Below are 21,939 nucleotides of genomic sequence, written 5' to 3'. Positions count from 1 at the left end.
AGGTAAGCCAGGCCATGGTGGTCAGGAGAATCTTGCAGCCTGCCTGACTCTCAGTCAAAGTGCGTCTTTGTTTATGCAGAATTTAGTAATCAGGCATATATTCATGTTGTTCCAAAACATAGAGCATATCAAATTTTTTGGGACATGTGTGTTAGTTCCTTTTGCTCATCTCTTAGTCATCATTCATAAACAATGACAGAACAGAGTTATCATTTCCATTCATTATCTCTCATGATTTGACATCATTAAAAAAAAAGAGTTATTTTTACTCATTAACCCTATAACTCAATTTTTAAGAACCTAGAGGCATCCCAAGATAAGTCTTCAGGCCAAAACTGCTGCAGTTATAATTCAAATTCTGGTATAATACAATGTTTATATTTTATATTTCTATATTTGTCTATATATCTAATCCTGACATTCTGTTGTTCCTTGGTCACACTACACCACAGTGACACTGTATTGCTAACTTTTCTAAGAAAGGAGATCCTGACATCTCATTCTTTTTATCATCACTTCAGTCCATACTTTGACAATCAGTATAACTTCAGATAATCTAACTTTGTTGTTGTATGTGCCACGTAATTATCAGAGTGTACAGTGGGAAGAGGCTTGATCTGTGGTCAACTCCTCTAACCCACCAAATTTTGTTGACCTTTTTAAGGTTACTTTGTTTTTATTATCTTGGTGCTGAGTAACTACAGGAATAGATGCTTTAACAATATCTCATAGCCTCATAAAGAGACCTCTGGTTTTTTATGTATGTCACAACCTCAAGGAAGACCTTGGAGGTAGATAAGGATATTTCCCTATAAGCAGAGAGGTAGTATGTTCAAGACTTTCCTGGGGAAGTTTAGAAGCAGTACTCCTGGGAGAAGGCATAAATGATTCATAAAATATTTAACATCAATTTAATATTCCCAATATGTGTTGTGTAAGGTTTTCTGACCTGCCCAGTTCCTGCAGTCATTAAATCCCAAAGAAATAACATAGAAATCTACATTAGTTATAAACTGATAGGCCTAGTAGCTTAGACTTCTTATTTACTTATTCTTATAACTTATGTTAGCCCATTGTTCATGTCTGTGTTAGCCACGTGGCTTGGTACCTTATTCAGCAAGGCACTCACATCTTGCTTCTTCTGTGGCTGGGTCAGGACTACAGACTAGGACTTCTTTCTTCCCAGAATTCTCCTGTTCTCATTGACCCACCTGTACTTCCTGTCTGGTTGTCCCACCTATACTTCCTCCCTGGCTACTGGCCAATCAGCATTTATTTAAAATATAATTGAAAGAATACAGACCATATGTACAAATATTAAAAGTCCCCAAATACACAACAAGTGGAGATAAAAATCAAATGTGGCTGGGCTTTTGTTGTTCTCATCAGATGTGACCATGCCAAATTTGACTAAAAGCTCTCTGTGTTAGACCTGGAAAAAAGTCCAAACTCCATTGATTTGGGGAGGTTTTTCTCTTTCATAGAACAGAGATCTCTTTTGTGTTTTGACGTAGGAGTGTCTTTATCTATCTGTTGCTTTCATTGGTTAATTAATAAAGAAAACTGCTTGGACTGATAGGGCAGAATTTAGATAGGTGGAGTAGACCTAGCAGAATGCTGGGAAGAAGGGAAATGAGACAGTCGCCATAGCTCTCCTCTCCAAGATGGATGCAGGTTAAGATCTTCCTGGTAAGCTACCACCTTGTGGTGGTACACTCATTAATAGAAATGGGTTAATCAAGATGTGAGAATTAGCCAGTAAGAGGCTAGAGCTAATGGGCCAAGCAGTGTTTAAAAGAATACAGTTTACATGTAATTATTTTGGATAAAGCTAGCCATGCAGGAGCCGGGTGGCGGGAAGTGACCCGCCGCTCCACACTACAATGTTTCAAGAACATGATGGCAGAGCCATCCTTGCAGGGGAGTCAAGGTGGGAGAAACATAAAATAACTGCTCCCATCACATCCACCAGCAGGAGCACAGAGCACAGAGTTAATGTGTGTTTATGATCACTACACTTTCTCCACGCAACACTCCAGGAACCCACAGTACGCAGGTCTAACTGTAATTAATATAATCTCTACTAGACATGCTCAAAGGTTCACAAATAAAACCATTCTAGTCTCCACCCTGGGTGGTGGCCATGACTACAGACTTTGGATTTTAGAGATGGTGACTCCAGGCCTTACATGTGCATTTTCTTGGGTCATGTGGAATCTTCTATAAGATTCCAACAGCCATAGAGTCCTTTGCTTTGTACCCACTTGGCTGGTCATTTGCACTCATATCTTGTCTTCTCAGAGTCCCTACCACTAGCTCAGGGCTCTCTAGTTATAGAACCCACTGTCTAAAATACTCTTCTACAGACCCTTTCTTCAATTCATTGCGTGTTCATGCTCAATTACAGGATGTGATATTCTCTTAGATTATTCTCCATCCAATTAGATTCCTAGTACATCTCCTTTTGATAAGTTGATGCCATTGCTGTATGGAAAAATGGACTTAATATTTTATTTCAGAAACTCATTTTCTGTATATGATAGAAAAATTAGTCAGATTATGTAAAATCTTGTTTTGTTGCTAGTCTTTCTGTGTCAGGATCTTTGGTTTTCCAAGAAAGATTGTTTTAGGATTGGTTCATGGCTTCCTTCCATCAAACATTACTGAAGAGCAGCAAGTCTTGTTCTGCAATTTACATTCCAAGCTGTTCCTTAGTGTTCCAGGAAGAAGCATCCATGCTCTTGCAGGTTCATGTAAAGGCCACACGTCGAGGATTGCCACAGTAGTGGCTCTGTGGGTCTCATCTCTCAATGATGTAAATGTTCTACTCTCTACATGCAGAACTCAGATGAATGCGAGGTGTGCCAGAATGTAGGGTTGCTCTTCTGCTGTGACACTTGCCCCAGAGCCTTCCATGAGGAGTGTCACATCCCTGCGGTGGAGGCTGAGAAGTAAGTGAGTTGTGGTCCCCATTCTGTCTTCTCCTAGACACTCTTTCCTTGTCACACACATTACCTTTGTAGATTGTGAACTTATGCCTCAACAGGGGGTAAGCAAGAGCTCTTACTAACAGACACCAAACAGGAAGATGCAGAGAGCTGTTTCTAGATGCTGTCAGCAAAAGGTTGATATTCTCTGTGTTAGGGGAAGCTTCTCTTCTGTTACAAAGGCTGGACCCTTTGTCTACAGACTAACTACTGCCTTTTCCTCAAAGGTGTTCACCAGAGCCCCTTGTGCAAGGATTGAGAGTGGCATATGCCAAGTTCTTTTGTTTTATATTTATTCATAAAAGAAGGAAATATGACCACGACCCACATTTACCCAGGTTGTAATGGACCAATCAAGGTCTAAAGTTCCAAGAATTTGTGGAAGACCATCTTCTATGTACAGACCTAATAGCCTAGCCTCTCTGCTCCCAGAAACCAGAAATGTGGTTTCCCCCACTGACCATAAATCCCACTTTTTCCAAGGACTGGCTCCTACCACAACTCTGATGGGAGTAATGGCAGCTTAAGATCCTACATGGGGTTGCTCAGAGCCCAGGGACCTCTCCCCCAGATGACATCACCAGCCATTCTGAAAGCACAGTGGCAGGCATACAACAATCGCTGTTTTCAGGTCTTGTCCCCTACTCACTTCATGTTCAACTTTTCAGGACACCATGGAGTTGCATCTTCTGCAGGATGCAGTCCTTAGGAAGCCAACAGACTCATCCAGAATCTGAGGTACTACAGAGGCAGATGGCGCCCCAGGAGCAGTTGGTGAGTCCCTGTGAACCCCACACTTTCTCCTTTCCCCTGGAAGAGCACAGAAGAACAGCAGCAATGGAGCCTGCTTCCCCAATCCACATTCCATCACGCTGCTGTCACAGCACAACCCATTGGCTGAAGAACTAACTCAGCCTTTATAAGTCTGTAACCAAGAGACACTCGTGTTGGGGCACATTCCAGATATGTCTGAGTGGTGCCTTTCTCCTGGGTATGTGTATGGATTCTGTCTTAATAAGTCACTTTGACTAAGTGTTCTTTTCTCGCAGAAGTGTGAATTTGTCCTCTTGAGAGTCTACTGCTGTTCTGAGAGTTCCTTTTTCTCCAAGATGCCATATTATTATTATGTAAGTAATGGTGGTGAGCCTCCCATCACTGGCTACTATGATGTTTCATGAATGTGAGGGACATTTGTGGGATTGGGATCACAATCTCCCAGGACCACAGACTCTGTTGTTTCTGTGGCCTTTCTAGAGCCCTGTGGAAGGTAAGCTGAGCCATGTCCATCACTCTCCCATTGTTATTTCTGTCACCAGTTTAGAGAGACATCTGTGGGTATAATGGAACCTATGTGGTTGAACTTGATCAAGAAAAAGCTTAAAGGGAGAAAATACTCGCACGTGAAAGAGTTTGTGCAAGACATGAGGCTCATCTTCCAGAACCACAGGACCACGTTCAAGGTCAGCACCCTCTCTGCCTGCATCTCATTTTCTTTCCACTGGGTTGGTTACTCTTTCCTTAATTTCTGGTACCTGTAATGAGGTTGCATAAGCAAGAAGTCAGAGAGTGCCAGACACAGTGGGGCATGCCTGTGATTACAGCCTTCAAAGGCTGAGGGAAGAGAATTGTCTTGTGTTCAAAGCCTGCCTTGTCTATAGTATGAGACCCTATCTCAAAGGGAAAAAAAGTCTGGAGGTGAACAATATTTCTCTTTTTGATTTAACATGAATACTATGTTTCACTAACAGAAAGGTCGCCAGCACCACAGAGCTCTTTTCCTTCCCAGTCTATAAGGCTAGAGGACCAGAAAGAGGACAATTAAGCTGCAATGTCCCCCGACAAGGGCATTTATTTCTATTAATTGATTAATTTTTTAAAAAATATATGTATTTCTTTTTTGTTTCTTTGAAAATATATGTATTTTAAAATACATGTGGCCAGGCTTTTGTGGCCCACCAGCTCTCAAATAATGACATGGAGACTTATTATTAATTATGAAAGGTTGACATTAGCTTAGGGTTTTTTTTCCCACTTGCTCTTAAGGCTTAAATTATTAAAGATTAAATTATTAATTTATGTTCTGCCATATGGTTTATTACCTCTCACCAGTAATGTGAATATGACTTCCTCTGCATCTGGCTGAAGAATCCCTCGCCCTTCTTCTCATTCCCATGTCTTCCCAGAAGTCCCCTCTTATCCTCTCCTGACTAGTTGTTGGCCATCCAGCTCTTTAGTAAACCAATCAGAAGGCACGTTAGGTAGCTGAACTAGTACAGAGTCACATCTTCAGAGTGTAAAAAAGATTATTTCACAACACAAAGTGTGATGGCACAAGTTTTTAATCTCTCTCTGTGTGTGTTTGCACATGTGTGTGTGTGTGCATTTGGCAGAAATGTCACAGTGTATGTGCATGTGAGTGTAGTTACCTGTGGAGGTCAGAGACCTCAGATCCCCCAAAGCTAATGTTACAGCAGCCTTCATGATCACCAAGCTATTTCTCTAGATCCTAGTTGTCTTAGTTAAGGTTTCTATCATTGTGAATAGACAGCATGAGCATGCAGTTCTTCTAAAAGAAAACTTATTTAGAGCTAGCTAACAGTTGCAGAGGTTTAGTTCACTAACACCATGGTGTATGATACACAGGCAGACATGGTGTTAGAAAAGGTGCTGAGAGTTTTACATGTTGATTCACAGCAGCAGAAGGAATATGTGTCTAACTGGATGTAGCTTGAACATAGGAGAGCTCAAAATGGGCCCACAGTGACACACTTTCTCCAACAAGGCCACACCTACTCTAATAAAGCCACAACTCCTAATAGTGCCACTCCCTGTGGTGACCATTTTTTGGAAACCTTCACACTAGTTTAAATATATATGTGTGTGTATGGACATGTGTGATATATATGTATACATGGGTGTGTGTGTTCATGTGTAAATGCAGATGCATTTGTGTCATACTACACATGAGGATCAAGTTAGAGGGCAACCGTGGGTGTTTTTCACATATCATCATGTTGAGACAATCCTTTTGTCACCACTGTGGTGGTGGAATTACTGATGTGTGTTACCACATGAACTTTTCCATGGGTTTTGGGGATCTGAACTCAGGTATTCACACTTGTGTGGCAAGCATTTGCCCACTGAGTCAACTCCCCAATCTGAAAATGTTTCTGCTTGTTACTTTATAGAGACATGATTCTCAGAAATAGCAAAGTCTGAGTTAACTTACATGTGACTAGACCATGAAGTGAACAGGTTCCATCAGAGGTTAGACATGCTGAGGAGATGGTTCTCTCACTGAGAATGAGTACCATCATTCTTGCCTTTGTTGTTTTCTAGGACCATAACTTTGGCCAAATGGGACTTAGACTGGAGTCTGAGTTTGAGAAGAATTTCAAGGAAGTGTTTGCTATTCAGGACACAAATGAAAACAGTTGACTGATGTCACAGATGTTGCTGGTGTCCTGGCACCATGTCCTTTTCCTGCCAGGTCTTCCTATCTGTAGTAGTGAACATTCTTTACCGATGCCATCATCTCCAGGGGATTCTCTGGGTCACATGGGGACAGCTGCAAATGGGAGTTACACCTCCTGGTCTTGTGGTCCACCCCCCCTGCCTCCAGCGGGAACAAAGGGTGTGATAGGTTGCTGTTCTTTGCTCCCCAAGGATCTAGGCTAGAGGCAGTCTCCAGATGGCCTGGCCCAATTTCCCCTGTGACACATATGTTCCTGACAGCACTTCATAGCTAACCATTATCCTCCAAGATGTCAACTCATGTGGTGAGACACTCCTGTAGTCCCAGCCCTTGGAATGCTGAGGCAGGAGGATAGCTGCAAATGTGATGCCAGCCTGGGCTACATCGTGAGTTTCAGTGACTTTGGTAATAAAGCAAGGTCCTAGTTAAAGAGCAAATAAACAATTCACCAAATAAAATTTTAAAAAGGCCTTATATTGTGGTATATTATTTGTGTTTTAATAAATAAAGCTTGCCTGAAGATCAGTGCAAAGCAGCCACACTTATTCATACAGGCCAGGCAGTGGTTGCAAACATCTTTGTTCCCAGCAGCCATAGCAGTTAGCCATAAACACTGGGCAGTGGTGATGCACGCCTTTAATGCCAGCAACAAAGAGGAATATAAGATGGAAGGAGACAGGTCTCAGTCTCAGTCTCTATCTGAGGATAACTGGAGGCAGTATTGTCCACTTCAGTCTGAGGTAGAGGTAAGAGCCAGTGGCTGGATGCTTGGCTTTTCTGATCCTCAGGTTGAACCCCAATATCTCTCTCTGGATTTTATTATTCATGTTACATTTGGTGCCAGCACTTGGCATACAAATTCACAATAAAGCCTTTTGCCTGTGGCATTACAGTCACTGGTATAGGCCAGAGCAACAAGCGGCCAGAGTCACTGCCCTAATAGCTAGGTTTTCTTTTTTCCTCTCCTGGAGGGCTCTCCCTGAACTCCCTTTTTGGGATGCTGCCAAACTAGGTGGCTGCCTTGAAATCCAGTCAGGCTTTTACTGTTCTACACAGCAGCAATCAGCCTCACATCTTCATCAACATCATCGGCAGCTTTGGTAAGACAATTGGAAGTTCTTAAAGAGAGGAATTAGTTAAAAGAGAGAGTTTTTTTTTTAACACATTAAAAAATGGGAAACACCATGAGAAGGAATTTGTGTCTCTGTATGATAATATGATGGACAGTTTGAAAATGGAATGATTAAATAAGAGGATATCTAATTTTGATAGGATTCATGTAATATCAATTATAAACATTATCAGCTTTATCATTTTTGTCTTATGACCAACAAGTTAGTTAATCTGAATGCTAAGATACAGACCTCAGAAAACTTAATAAAACAGACCACAGAGATATTCAAATTAAGACAGAGGAATTGAATGGAGAACTAATGTCAGTGTTGCATTGTAAGAATAGAGAGGAACAGCCTAATGTTTTCAAACAACCAACCTTAATATATCCAGTAACCTTACAGGACTTGCCAGATGACAGAGGCTCTATTACATCTAACTGGACTCCTATGCCAATTTTAGATTCAAGGAAATTCAAGGAAGCAATAGTCTTAAATGCCACGCATTGTAGCAGCGTAAATGAATGCAGACAGATTGTAAAGAATATATACAGCTTTAATGAAGAAATAGACTTACAGTACCAGGGTTCCCGTGGAAACAGGAAGCAGAAGGGAAGGTTGGGCGCACGCTGGGCAGATTTATATAGGTAAACATTAGCCCCAGGCGAACCCGCCCCCAGAGGGCGGGGCTTAACCCTACAATGCATTCCCCTTTTGTGAAGCAAATGTTAACCTCATGGTCAGATTGTAATAGAATTATTACTAAAGCATGGATAGAGCTGGTTAAAGCTATTTTAGAGCCTGTTCCACAATTACAATAGAGTAACTGGTTCAGAGAAGAGGCTAAGAGTATTGGACAACAGAGGAAAGCTAGAGGTATGGAAAACCCCTAAGATCAAATACCTGGAAAAGGAGATTATGCTACTATAGAAAGGCAATCTCTATATGATGTTCACACCCTGGTTTTATGACATGCAGCTTTAAATGCTTGGGGCAGAATTGAAGAAGTGGAAAAAAATGATTAAATCATTTACTAAAGCCATATAGGGCCCAAAAGAAATCTTCACAGATTTTCTTACAAAGGATGACATCAACAATAAATAAATAAATGATACCAAATTCAGAAGTTAGACAAATAATAATTGAACCTCTGGCTTTTGAAAATGCTAATTGTCTGTGTGAAAGGATAATTAGGCTACTAAAAGCAAGGTCAGCACCTTTGGAGGAATGGGTTCAAGATACAATTAATATTGTGTCCCATGACCATGTTGATGCATGGTAGGAGAGAGGTAATTTCCAGAAATTTGAGGAAAACTTGAAATGTCAAATGTTATAATTGTGGCAAACAAGGTCACCTTAAATAGGATTGGAGAAATGATGTTACTAGAAACAATTTTTTCAAAGCATAATCCATTCACAATGTCCCTCCCTTCTGGTTTATGCAGAAGATATGGCAAATGCAGGCATTAGAGTAATAAATGTAGGTCAACAAGGGATAGTCAAGGTAATCCTTTGCCATTGGGAAAATCCATGAGGGGCCTCTTGCTGGCCCCTATGTCAAAGTGGGTTAGTCATTTCCTGCCATTGCAGAGGAGCCTCCTTCTCAGAGCAGTTAAAGAACCTAATGTCTATTATAAGAAATCATACTGCTCTGGATGATAGACTAGCTATAGAAGAAAGAACAAAAAATTCAGGAGAAACCATAAAATGAGTATTTTGGCAAACTTCTATAAAGAAAAAAAAGATCAAAGTTTAAAATTACAAATGAATGACATCGTCATTGAAGGTCCGTACACAGGTACAGATGCAACAATAATTTCTTCAGAATCTTGGCATCCAAATTGACCTCTTCAGGAAGTAAATGTTCAGCTTTTAGGGATCAAAACTTATCTCAGGTAAACAAGAGCACAAGATAGGTTGCATGTATAAGGCCAGAAGAACGAAGAAGAATATTAAACCGTATGTGGCTAACATAGCAATGAATTTGTGGGGATGTGATTTGCTACAGCAATGAAATGCTCAAATTAATATTCCCCCAATCTTAGAAACAAACCAAAAATTAACATATGTTTCTGGGAAAATATTACAAGATACTATAAAAAAACAGTCACTACTCAGGTTGTACAAAATCAGGGCACAACCAGTTGCTAATCTTCTAAAGGTACCAACAGCTCTACCTTTAAAATGGTTATTAGAGAATTATTAAAGAGACCACAGTTTCCAGCCCAGAATACTATACCCAGCCAAACTTTCTATCTCCATAGAAGGACAAAACAAGACATTCTATGACAGAAATGGACTTAACCAATACCTAGCCACAAACCCAGTACTACACAAAGTGCTACAAGGAAAACTCCAACCCAAGAAATTGTCCTCATCAACATAAACACAGACAATAGATGATCTCACAGCAGCAAATTACAAAGAATGGGAAAATACACAAAATAACATCACCAACAATGAAAACTAAAATAACAGGAGATAGCTATCCTCGTCATTAATATCTCTTAATATAAATGGGCTCAACTCATCTATAAAGAGACACGAGCTAGCAGATTGGATATGAAAACAGAATCCATCCTTCTTCTGCATACAAGAAACACATCGCAACATTAAAGGCAGGCATATCCTCAGAGTAAAAGGGTTGGGAAAAAATTTTCCAATTAAATGGACCTAAGAAACAAGCTGGCATAGATATCTTAATATCTAACAAAATAGACTTCAAACTAAAACCAATCAAAAGAGACAACAAAGAACATTTCATATTAGTCACACGAAAAATCCATCAAGAGGAAATCTCAATACTGAACATCTATGCCCTGAATACAAGGACACCCTCATATGTAAAAGAAACACTACTAAAGCTTAAGTCACACATTAAACCACACACACTAATAGGACGAGATGTCAACATTCTACTCTCACCTCTAGACATGTCTGTCATACAAAAAATTAACAGAAAAATAAGGGAACTAAATAATATAGCTTCCTTTAAGCATCTCATCAAACCTTTATAAAAACTGACCACATACTAGGTAACAAAACAAACCTCAAGAGATATAAAAAAAAAAATTGGAATAACCCCATGTATCTTGTTGGATCACCATGGCTTAAAATTAGAATTCAATAGCAATACTAATTCCAGGAAGCCCACAAGCACATGGAAATTAAACAATACTCACTTGAATCATCAAGGAAGAAATGGAGAAATTTAAGACTTCCTAAAATTTAATGAAAGTGACCACAGAACATACCCAAATTTATGGGACACAATGAAAGCAGTGTTAAGAGGAAAGTTCATACCACTAAATAAAGAAGCTGGAAAAATCCCACATTAGTGAATTAACAAAACATTTGAAAACTTTAGAACTAAAAGCCAACTCACCCAGGAGAACTAGATGGCAGAAAATAATCAAATTGAGAGCTAAAATCAAAAAAAAATAGAAACAAACAAACAAAAAAAAACCAATACAAAGACTCAAAGAGACAAAGAGTTGGTTCTTCAAGAAAATCAACAAAATAGACAAGCTTTTATCCATTCTAACCAAAATGCAGAGAGAGAGAGAATATCCAGTTAACAAAATCAGAAATGAAAAGGTGGACAAAACAACACACATGGAGGAAATTGAGAGGATCATCAGGTCATATTTTGAAAACCTGTACTCCCTAAAACTGGAAAACTTAAAGGAATTAGACAACTTTCTGGATAAATATCACTTACCAAAATTAAATCAAGACAAGATAATCAAATTAAATAAACCTATAACTGCTAAAGTAATAGAAACAGTCATCAACAGTCTCCCAACCAAAAAAAGCCCAGGACCAGATGGTTTCAGTTCAGAATTCTACAAGATTTTCAAAGAACTATACCAATAATCCTCAAATTGTTTCACAAAATAGAAACAGAAGGAATATTGTCAAATTCATTTTATGAGGCTACATTACCCTGATACCCAAACTACATATAGGCATTACTAAGAAAAAGAATTACAGACCAATCTCACTCATGAACATTGATGCAAAATACTCAATAAAATGCTGGCAAACTGAATCCAATAACACATCAAAACATTATCCAACATGATCAAGTTGGCTTCATCCCAAAGATGCGGGGCTGGTTCAACATACAAAAATCAATCAATTTAATCCATCATATAAACAAACTAAAAGAAAAAAATATGATAATTTCATTAGATGCTGAAAAAGCATTTGACAAAATCCAACACCCCTTCAAAATAAAGGTCTTGGAGAGATCAGGGATACAAGGAACATATCTAAATATAATAAAAGCAATATACACCATGCCAACAGCCAACATCAAATTAAATGGAGAGAAACACAAAACAATTCCACTAATATCAGTACAAGGCTGTCCACTCTCTGCATATCTCTTGAACATAGTTCTTGAAGTTTTAGCAATAGCAATGTGACAACCAAAGTAGATCAAGGGGATTTAAATTGGAAAGGAAGAAGTCAAACTTTCATTATTTGCAGATGATATGATAGTATATATAAGTGATCCCAAAAACTCTACCAAAGAACTCCTACAGCTGATAAATACCATCAGTGATGTGGGAGGAACAAGATCAACTGAAAAAAAAATCAGTATCCCTCCTATACAGAAATGATAAAGAAGCTGAGAGGAATATCAGAAAAACATCACCTTTCACCATAGCCACAAATAACATAAAATATCTTGGGGTATGTAACACTAACCAAAGAAGTGAAAGACCTATTTGACAAGAACTTTAAGTATTTGAAAAAAATTTGAAGAAGATCCCCCATGTTTTTGTATAGGTAGGATCAACATAGTAAAAATGGCAATCCTACCAAAAGCAATCTATAGATTCAGTGCAATCCCCATCAAAATCCCAACACAATTCTTCACAGAACTTGAAATAACAATAATCAACTTCATATAGAAAAACAAAAAATCCAGGATAGCCAAAACAATCCTATACAATAAAGGAACTTCTGGAGGCATCACCACCCCTGGCATGAAGTTATATTACAGCACTACAGGAACGAAAACAGCTTGGTATTGGTATGAAAACAAAGATGTTGACCAATGGAACTGAATCAAAGACCCGGATATTAACCCACAAACCTATGAACACCTCATTTTCGACAAAGGAGCAAAAATTATAAAATGGTAAAAAGAAAGTGTTTTTAGCAAATTATGCTGGCATAGCTGGTTCTCAACCTGTAGAATTAAAATAGATCCTTATCTATCACCATACACAAAACTCAAGTCCAAGTGGATTAAAGGACTCATTATAAGTCCAACCACACTAAACATGATAGAAGAGAAAATGGGAAGGAAGTAGCCTACAATACATGGGCATAGGAGACCACTGCCTATGTATAATCCCAGTAGCACAGACAATAAGAGCAACAATGAATGAGTGGGACCTCCTGAAACTGCAATGCTTCTGGAAAGCAAAGGACACAGTCATTAATTCAAAAAGGCAACCTTCTGAATGGGAGAAGATCTTTACCAACCCCACATCAGACAAAGGTCTAATCTCCAAAATATATAAAGAACTCAAGAAACTAGGCATTAAAATTCTAAATAACCCAATTAAAAAATGGGATACTGAACTGAATAGAGAATTCTCAACAGAAGAATTTCAAATGGCCAAAAGATATGTAAGGACATATTCAACTTCCTTAGCTATCAGGGAAATGCAAATCAAAACAACTTTGAGATACACCTGTCAGAATGGCTAAAATCAAAAACACCAATGATAGCCTTTGCTGGAGAGGTTGTAGAGAAAGGGGTACACTCATCCATTGCTGGTGGGAATGCAAACTTGTGCAACCACCATGGAAAACAGTGTGGCAGTTTCTCAGAAAATTTGGGATCAACCTACCCCAGGACCCAGCAATACCACTCTTGGGAATATACAAAAGAGATGCCCAACCATACTAAAAAAGCATTTGTTCAACTATGTTCATAGCAGCATTATTTGCAATAGCCAGAACCTGGAAACAACCAAGATGCCCCTCAATGAAAAAATGGCTAAAGAAAGTGTAGCACATATACACATTAGAGTATTACTCAAAGATAAAAAATAATAACACCTTGAATTTTGCATGCAAACGGATGGAAATAAAAAACACTATCCTGCGTGAGATAACCCAGACCCAAAAATATGAATATGATATGTACTCACTCATCACTGGATTCTAGCCATAAACAAAGGACATTGAGCCTACAGTTTGCAATCCTGGAGAAGCTAAGTAATAAGGTGAATCCAAAGAAAAACATATATAGATCCTCCTGGAAATTGGAAGCAGACAAGATCTCCAGGCAAATGTTGGGAGCATGAGGGTGGGGGTGCAGTGGGAGGAAGTGGAGAGGGGGAGAGAGAAGGGAGAAGGGGAGGGTTGGTGAGAGCTTGGGGGAGTGGGTTGGTTCAGATGGAGGAAGGACGGATATGGGAGCAAGGAAGAAAATTTTAATTTTAATTAAGGGAGCCATTTGGGGTTGGCAAGAGGCTTGGCTCTAGAGGGGTTCTCAGGAGTCCATGGGGACATCCCCAGCTAGAACCCTGGGCGATGGAGGAGAGGGTGCCTGAACTGGCCTTGTCCTGTAGTCAGACTAATGACTCTCTTGAATATCACCATAGAACCTTCATCCTGTGACAGATGGACATAGAGACAGAGGCCCCACATGGGAGCACTAGACTGAGCTCCCAAGGTCCAGTTGAAGAGCAGAAGGAGGGAGAAATTGAGCAAGGAAGTCAGGACCAAGAGGGGTTGGTCCACCCACTGAGACAGTGTGCCTGAGCTAATGGGAGCTCACCAAGCCCAGCTGGACTAGGACTGGATGAGCATGGGATCAAACTGGACTCTCTGAATGTGGTTGACAATTGGGGCAGACTGAGGAGCCAATTATAATGGCACTGGGATTTGTCTCTACTGCATGTACGGGCTTTTTGGGATCCTATTCTATTTGGATGCATACCTTCTTAGCCTGGATGGAGGTGGGAAGGCGTTTGACTTCCCAAGCAGGGTACCTTGCCCTCTCTTAGGACTGGAGGAGGAGAGGAAAGCAGGAGGGAAGTGGGAGGAGGGGAGGAAGTGGAAATTTTGATTGCTATTATTTATAAAGTAATAAAAAATAATCTGCTGAGAAAAAGGAATACCAAATAAGTTTAAATCGTGCAGGGTAGATTACGATTATTATCAAATTCTTGACATGGACCAGTGAGGAAAGTCCTTCTGTATGTGTGTTGCTTTTATTGGTTAATGAATAAAGAACCTGCTTTTGGCCACTGTCTTAACAGAGTGTAGCCAAGCCAGAAAAGATAGAAAGGGAGAGTAGGCAGAGTCAAGGAGACATCATGTAGTCCAACTGGAGACAGTCTCCAGGCACAGAACTTTAGGTGGTAAGCCACAGCCATGTGGCAATACACAGATTAAAGAAATGGGTTGAATTAAGATATAAGAGCTAGTCAAGCTCTCCCTCCTTCTGCTCCTCATTGGGACCTTGGGAGCTCAGTCCAGTGCTCCAGTGTGGGTCTCTGTCTCTATCTCCATCCATCACCAGATGAAGGTTCTATGGTGATATGCAAGATATTCGTCAGTATTGCTATAGGATAGGGTCCTTTCAGGTTCCCTATCCTCAGCTGCCCAAGGAACTAACTGGGGCCATCGCCTTGGGCTCCTGGGAGCCACTCTAGGTTCAAGTCTCTTGCCAACCCTAAGGTGGCTCCCTTAACTAAGAATTGTGCTTCCGTGCTCCCCTATCCAACCTTCCTTTATCCCAATCCTCCTTTTTCCCCAAGTTCCCCCCATCCTCCCCTTCTCACTTTTCTCTCCCCATCTCTCCTTTCCCCCATCCCACCCCACCCCCAAGATCCCAATTTTCTCCCCAGCAATTTTGTCTACTTCCCATAGCCAAGAGGATAACTATATGTTTTTCCTTGGGTTCACCTTCTTATTTAGCTTCTTTAGGTTCTCCAATTGTAGTCTCCGTGACCCTTATTTATGGCTAGAAACCAATTATGAGTGAGTACATCCCATGTTCATCTTTTTGGGTCTGGGATACCTCACTCAGTATAGTGTTTTCTATTTCCATCCATTTGCATGCAAAATTCGAGAAGTCATTGTTTTTTTACCGCAGCGTAGTACTCTAATGTGTATATATTCCACACTTTCTTCATCCACTCTTCCATTGAAGGGCATCTAGGTTGTTTCCAGGTTCTGGCTATTACATATGAACATAGTTGAACAAATGCTCTTGTCATATGATAGGGCATCTCTTGAGCAGAAGGAGGGAGAACATGAGCAAAGAAGTCGGGACCACGAGGGATGCACCCACCCACTGAGACAGTGGGGCTGATCTATTGGGAGCTCAACAAGGCCAGCTGGACTGTGACTGAAAAAGCATGGGATAAAACCAGACTCTCTGAACATGGCGAACAATGAGGGCTGATGAGAAGCCAAGGACAATGGCACGGGGTTTTGATCCTACTTAATGTGCTGGCTTTGTGGGAGCCTAGCCAGTTTGGATGTTCACCTTCCTAGCTATGGACGGAGGGGGAGGACCTTGGACTTTCCACAGGGCGGGGAACCCCCACTGCTCTGTGGACTGGAGAGGGTGGGGGAGAGAAGTAGGGGAAGGGAGAGAAGGGTGGGAGGAGGGGGAGAAGGGTGGGAGGAGGGGAAGAAGGGTGGGAGGAGGGGGAGGGAAATGGGAGGCTGGGAGGAGGCAGAAACTTGTTTTTTTTTTTTCCTTTTCTCAATAAAAAAAAAGAGCTAGTCAATAAGAAGCTAGAGCTAATAGGCAAAGCAGTGATTTAATTAACACAGTTTCTCTGTGTAGTTATTTCAAGGCTGAGCAGCCCGGAACAAACAAGTAGCCTCCTACAACAATGGACTGTGCATCCATTTTATTTTCCTACTTTGGGAACACTTCATATTTTCCAGAGATAAAGATATATAGAGGCTTGAGTGAGAAAACATAAGTAGGAAATACAGGTCCTTGAGGTCGTTCTGAAACTGCGGAAGTAGGAATCAACCCTACCTATGGGATTGTCTGACTTGAACTCATAGGACTGGCCAGAAAAGGCACAGTTTCTGCTGCCATTCTTTTTTTTTTCTTTTTCTTTTTTTATTGAGAAAAGGAGAAAAAAAAAAAAAACAAGTTTCCGCCTCCTCCCAGCCTTCCATTTCCCTCCCCCTCCACCCCCCTACGCCCCCTCCTCCCACCCTTCTCCCCCTCCCCCCACTCCTTTCCCCCTCCCTCTCCAGTCCAAAGAGCAGTCAGGTTTTTCTGCCCTGTGGTAAGACCTAGGACCTCCCACCTCCGTCCATATCTAGGAAGGTGAACATCCAAACTGGCTGGGCTCCCACAAAGCCATCACATTACGTAGGATCAAACCCCCGTGCCATTGTCCTTTGCGTCTCATCAGCCCTCATTGTTCGCCATGTTCAGAGAGTCCAGTTTTATCCCACGCTTTTTCAGTCACAGTCCAGCTGGTCATGGTGAGCTCTCAATGGATCAGCTCTACTGTCTCAGTGGGTGGGTGCATCCCTCGTGGTCCCGACTTCTTTGCTCATGTTCTCCCTCCTTCTGCTCCTCATTGGGACTTTGGGAGCTCAGTCCAGTGCTCCAGTGTGGGTCTCTGTCTCTATCTCCATCCATCACCAGATGAAGGTTCTATGATGATATGCAAGATATTCGTCAGTATTGCTCAAGGATAGGGTCATTTCAGGTTCCCTATTCTCAACTGCCCAAGGAACTAACTGGGGACCTCAGCTCCTCTAGGGTCAGGTCTCTTGCCAACCCTAAAGTGGTTCCCTTAACTAAGAATTGTGGTTCCGTGCTCCCCTGTCCAACCTTCCTTTATCCCAATCCTCCTGCTTTCCCAAGGCCCGACCACCTTCCCTTCTAACTTTTCTCTCCCCATCTCCCATTACACCCAACCCACCCCACCCCAAGATCCCAATTTTCTCCCCGGCAATTTTGTCTACTTCCCATAGCCAAGAGGATAACTATATGTTTTTCCTTGGGTTCCCCTTCTTACTTAGCTTCTTTAGATTCACCTATTGTAGACTCCGTGACCCTTATTTATGGCTAGAAACCAATTATGAGTGAGTACATCCCATGTTCATCTTTTTGGGTCTGGGATACCTCACTCAGGATAGTGTTTTCTATTTCCATCCATTTGCATGCAAAATTCGAGAAGTCATTGTTTTTTACCGCTGAGTAGTACTCTAGCGTGTATATATTCCATACTTTCTTCATCCATTCTTCCATTGAAGGGCATCTAGGTTGTTTCCAGGTTCTGGCTATTACAAATAATACTGCTATGAACATAGTTGAACAAATACTTTAGTCATATGATAGGGCATCTCTTGGGTATATTCCCAAGAGTGGTATTGCTGGGTCCAGGGGTAGGTTGATCCCGAATTTCCTAAGAAACCGAAACACTGACTTCCATAGTGGTTGCACAAGATTGCATTCCCACCAGCAATGGATGAGGGTACCCCTTCCTCCACAACCTCTCCAGCAAAGGTTATCGTTGGTGTTTTTGACTTTAGCCATTCTCACAGGTGTAAGATGATATCTCAAAGTTGTTTTGATTTGCATTTCCCTGATTGCTAAGGAAGTTGAGCATGACCTTAAGTGTCTTTTGGCCATTTGAACTTCTTCTGTTGAGAATTCTCTGTTCAGATCAGTGCCCCATTTTTTAATTGGGTTAATTAGCATTTTAAAGACTAGTTTCTTGAGTTCTCTATATATTTTGGAGATCAGACCTTTGTCAGTTGAGGGGTTGGTGAAGATCTACTCCCAGTCAGTAGGTTGCCTTTGTGTCTTAGTGACAGTGTCCTTTGCTTTGCAGAAGCTTCTCAGTTTAAGTAGGTCCCATTTATTGAATGTTGCTCTTAATGTCTGTGCCTCTGCCGTTATACATAGGAAGCGATCTCCTGTGCCCATCTGTTGTAGGGTATTTCCCACTTTCTCTTCTATCCTTTTCAGTGTGTTCGGGCTGATATTGAGGTCTTTAATCCATTTGGACTTGAGTTTTGTGCACGGTGAAAGATGTGGGTCTATTTTCATTCTTCTACAGGTTGACATCCAGTTGTGCCAGCACCATTTGTTGAAGATGCTTTCTTTCTTCCATTGTATACTTTTAGCTCCTTTATCAACAATAAGGTGTTCATAGGCTTGTGGGTTAAAATCCGGGTCTTCTATACGATTCCATTGGTCGACTTCTCTGTTTTTATGCCAGTACCACACTGTTTTCATTACTGTAGCTCTGTAATAGAGTTTGAAGTCAGGGATGGTAATGCCTCCAGAAGATCCTTTATTGTATAGGATTGTTTTGGCTATCCTGGGTTTTTTGTTTTTCCATATAAAGTTGATTATTGTCCTCTCCAGATCTGTGAAGAATTTTGATGGGATCTTGATGGGGATTGCATTGAATCTATAAATTGCCTTAGGTAGAATTGCCATTTTTACTATGTTGATCCTCCCAATCCAAGAGCAAGGTAGATCCATCCATTTTTTGGTATCCTCTTCAATTTCTTTCTTCAATGCCTTAAAGTTCTTGTCAAATAGATCTTTCACTTCCTTGGTTAGATTTACCCCAAGATATTTAATGCTGTTTGTGGCTATCGTGAATGGTGAAGCTTCTCTGATTTCCCTCTCTGCTTCCCTATCCTTTGTGTATAAGAGGGCGACTGATTTTTTGGAGTTGATCTTGTATCCTGCCACATTACTAAAGCTGTTTATCAGCTGTAAAAGTTCTTTGGTGGAGTTTTGGGGGTCGCTTAAGTACATGATCATATCATCTGCGAATATCGAAAGTTTCACTTCTTCCTTTCCAATTCGAATCCCCTTGATCCCATTATGTTGTTTTATTGCTATTGCTAGAACTTCAAGTACTATATTGAAGAGGTATGGAGAGAGTGGACATCCTTGTCGTGTTCCTGAGTTAAGCGGGATGGCTTTGAGTTTCTCTCCGTTTAATTTGATGTTAGCTGTCGGCTTGCTGTATATAGCTTTTATTATATTTAGGTATGACCCTTGTTTCCCTAATCTCTCCAAGACTTTTAACATAAATGGATGTTGAATTTTGTCGAATGCTTTTTCAGCATCTACTGAGATGATCATATGGTTATTTTCTTTCAGTTTATTTATATGCTGGATTACATTGATAGATTTTCGTATGTTGAACCAGCCCTGAATCTCAGGAATGAAGCCTACTTGATCATAATGGATAATTTTCCTAATGTGTTCTTGGATTCGGTTTGCCAGTATTTTGTTGAGGATTTTTGCGTCGATGTTCATGAGTGAGATTGGCCTGTAATTCTCTTTCCTGGTTGAGTCTTTGTGTGGTTTTGGTATCAGAGTAACTGTAGCTTCATAAAAGGAATTAGGTAATGACCCTTCTGTTTCTATATTGTGGAATACATTAAGGAGTATGGGTATTAGCTCTTCTTGGAAGTTCTGGTAGAATTCCGCCTTGAAACCATCTGGTCCTGGGCTTTTTTTGGTAGGGAGGTTTTTGATAATAGCTTCTAATTCTTCGCGACCAACAGGTCTGTTTAGATTGTTCACCTGGTCCTGGTGTAACTTTGGTATATGGTATTTATTTAAAAAAGTGTCCATTTCTTTTACATTTTCCAGTTTTGTGTTATACAGGCTTTTGTAATATGATCTGATGATTCTCTGAATTTCCTCTGTGTCTGTGGTTATGTCCCCCTTTTCATTTCTGATCTTATTAATTTGCGTATTCTCTCTCTGCCGTTTGATTAGTTTGGATAGGGGTTTATCAATCTTGTTGATTTTCTCCAGGAACCAGCTTTTTGTTTCATTGATTCTTTGGATTGTTTTCTGTGTTTCTATTTTGTTGATTTCAGCCCTCAGTTTGATTATTTCCAATCTTCTACTCCTCCTAGGTGAGTCTGCTTCTTTTTTTTTTTCTAGAGCTTTCAGGTGGGCTGTTAAGTCTTCAATATGTGCTTTCTCTGTTTTCTTTAAGTGGGCACTTAGTGCGATGAACTTTCCTCTTAGCACTGCTTTCATAGTGTCCCATAAGTTCGAGTATGTTGTTTCTTTATTTTCATTGAATTCTAGGAAGACTTTAATTTCTTTCTTTATTTCTTCCTTAATCCAGGTATGGTTCAGAAGTTGACTGCTCAGTTTCCATGAGTTTGTAGGCTTTCTGGGGATAGCATTGTTGTTGAATTCTAACTTTAATCCATGGTGATCTGATAAGACACAGGTGGTTACTAATATTTTTTGTAACTGTGTAAGTTAGCTTTGTTACCGAGTATGTGGTCAATTTTCGAGAAGGTTCCATGAGCTGCAGAGAAGAAGGTATATTCTTTCCTCTTCGGGTGGAATAATCTATATATGTCTGTTAAGTCCATTTGCTTCATTACCTCCATTAATTCTCTAATTTCTCTGTTAGGTTTCTGTTTGATTGACCTGTCTATTGGTGAGAGAGGAGTGTTGAAGTCTCCTACTATTAGTGTGTGCGGTTTGATGGCTGCCTTGAGTTTTAGTAATGTTTCTTTTACATACGTGGGCGCTTTTATATTAGGGGCATAGATATTCAGGATTGAGACGTCATCCTGATGAATTGTTCCTGTTATGAGTATAAAATGTCCCTCTCCATCTCTTCTGATTGATTTAAGTTTGAAGTCAACTTTGTTAGAAATTAGTATGGCCACACCTGCTTGTTTCTTAGGTCCATTTGCTTGATAAGCCTTTTCCCAGCCCTTTACTCTGAGTAGGTGCCTGTCTTTGTGGTTGAGGTGTGTTTCTTGTAGACAGCAGAACGTTGGATCCTGTTTTCGTATCCAATCCCTTAGCCTGTGCCTTTTTATAGGTGAGTTGAGCCCATTGACATTAAGTGATATTAATGACCAGTGGTTGTTAACTCCGGTCACTTTTTTAGTAGTAGGGTTCGTGTGTTTCCCTTCTTTGAGTTGTGCTGGTGAAGGGTCTCTAGATGACTGAGTTATTGTGGGCATTGTTGGACTCCTTGGTTAGTGATTTTCCTTCTATAATTTTCTGTAAGGCTGGATTTGTGGCTACGTATTGTTTGAATTTGTTTTTATCCTGGAAAATTTTGTTTTCTCCATTTATAGTGAACGAAAGCTTGGCTGGATATAGTAGTCTGGGCTTGCATCCATGATCTCTTAGTCTTTGCAGTACATCTATCCAGGACCTTCTGGCTTTCATGGTTTCCATAGAGAAGTCAGGTGTGAGTCTGATAGGTTTACCTTTATAAGTAACTTGGCCTTTTTCCTTTGCGGCTCTTAATATTCTTTCTTTATTCTGTATGTTTTGTGTTTTGATTATTATATGGCGAGGGGATGTTTTTTTTTTTTGATCCAG

General features: G+C 40.5%; 1 protein-coding gene across 1 annotated transcript in view; it reads left to right on the top strand.

Moving 5' to 3' along the window:
• LOC121433451 (nuclear body protein SP140-like protein) overlaps window positions 1-6,927 on the top strand; it is a 55,260-nt gene extending 48,333 nt beyond the window's left edge. The window contains exons 15-19 of the mRNA XM_041631873.1: window positions 2,842-2,951; window positions 3,656-3,761; window positions 4,037-4,114; window positions 4,304-4,447; window positions 6,327-6,927. Coding sequence (XP_041487807.1) covers window positions 2,842-2,951; window positions 3,656-3,761; window positions 4,037-4,114; window positions 4,304-4,447; window positions 6,327-6,425 — 537 coding nt within the window. The 3' untranslated portion in view covers window positions 6,426-6,927. The remainder of the gene's footprint in view (window positions 1-2,841; window positions 2,952-3,655; window positions 3,762-4,036; window positions 4,115-4,303; window positions 4,448-6,326) is intronic.
• Window positions 6,928-21,939: the final 15,012 nt, after the last annotated feature.

The sequence above is a fragment of the Microtus oregoni genome, unplaced genomic scaffold, assembly GCF_018167655.1.
Source record: "Microtus oregoni isolate MIOR12 unplaced genomic scaffold, Mior012 000038F_ref0000394, whole genome shotgun sequence".
Taxonomy (NCBI): domain Eukaryota; kingdom Metazoa; phylum Chordata; class Mammalia; order Rodentia; family Cricetidae; genus Microtus; species Microtus oregoni.
The sequence above is the reverse complement of the archived record's forward strand: the minus strand, read 5'-3'. Positions and strand labels throughout refer to the sequence as shown.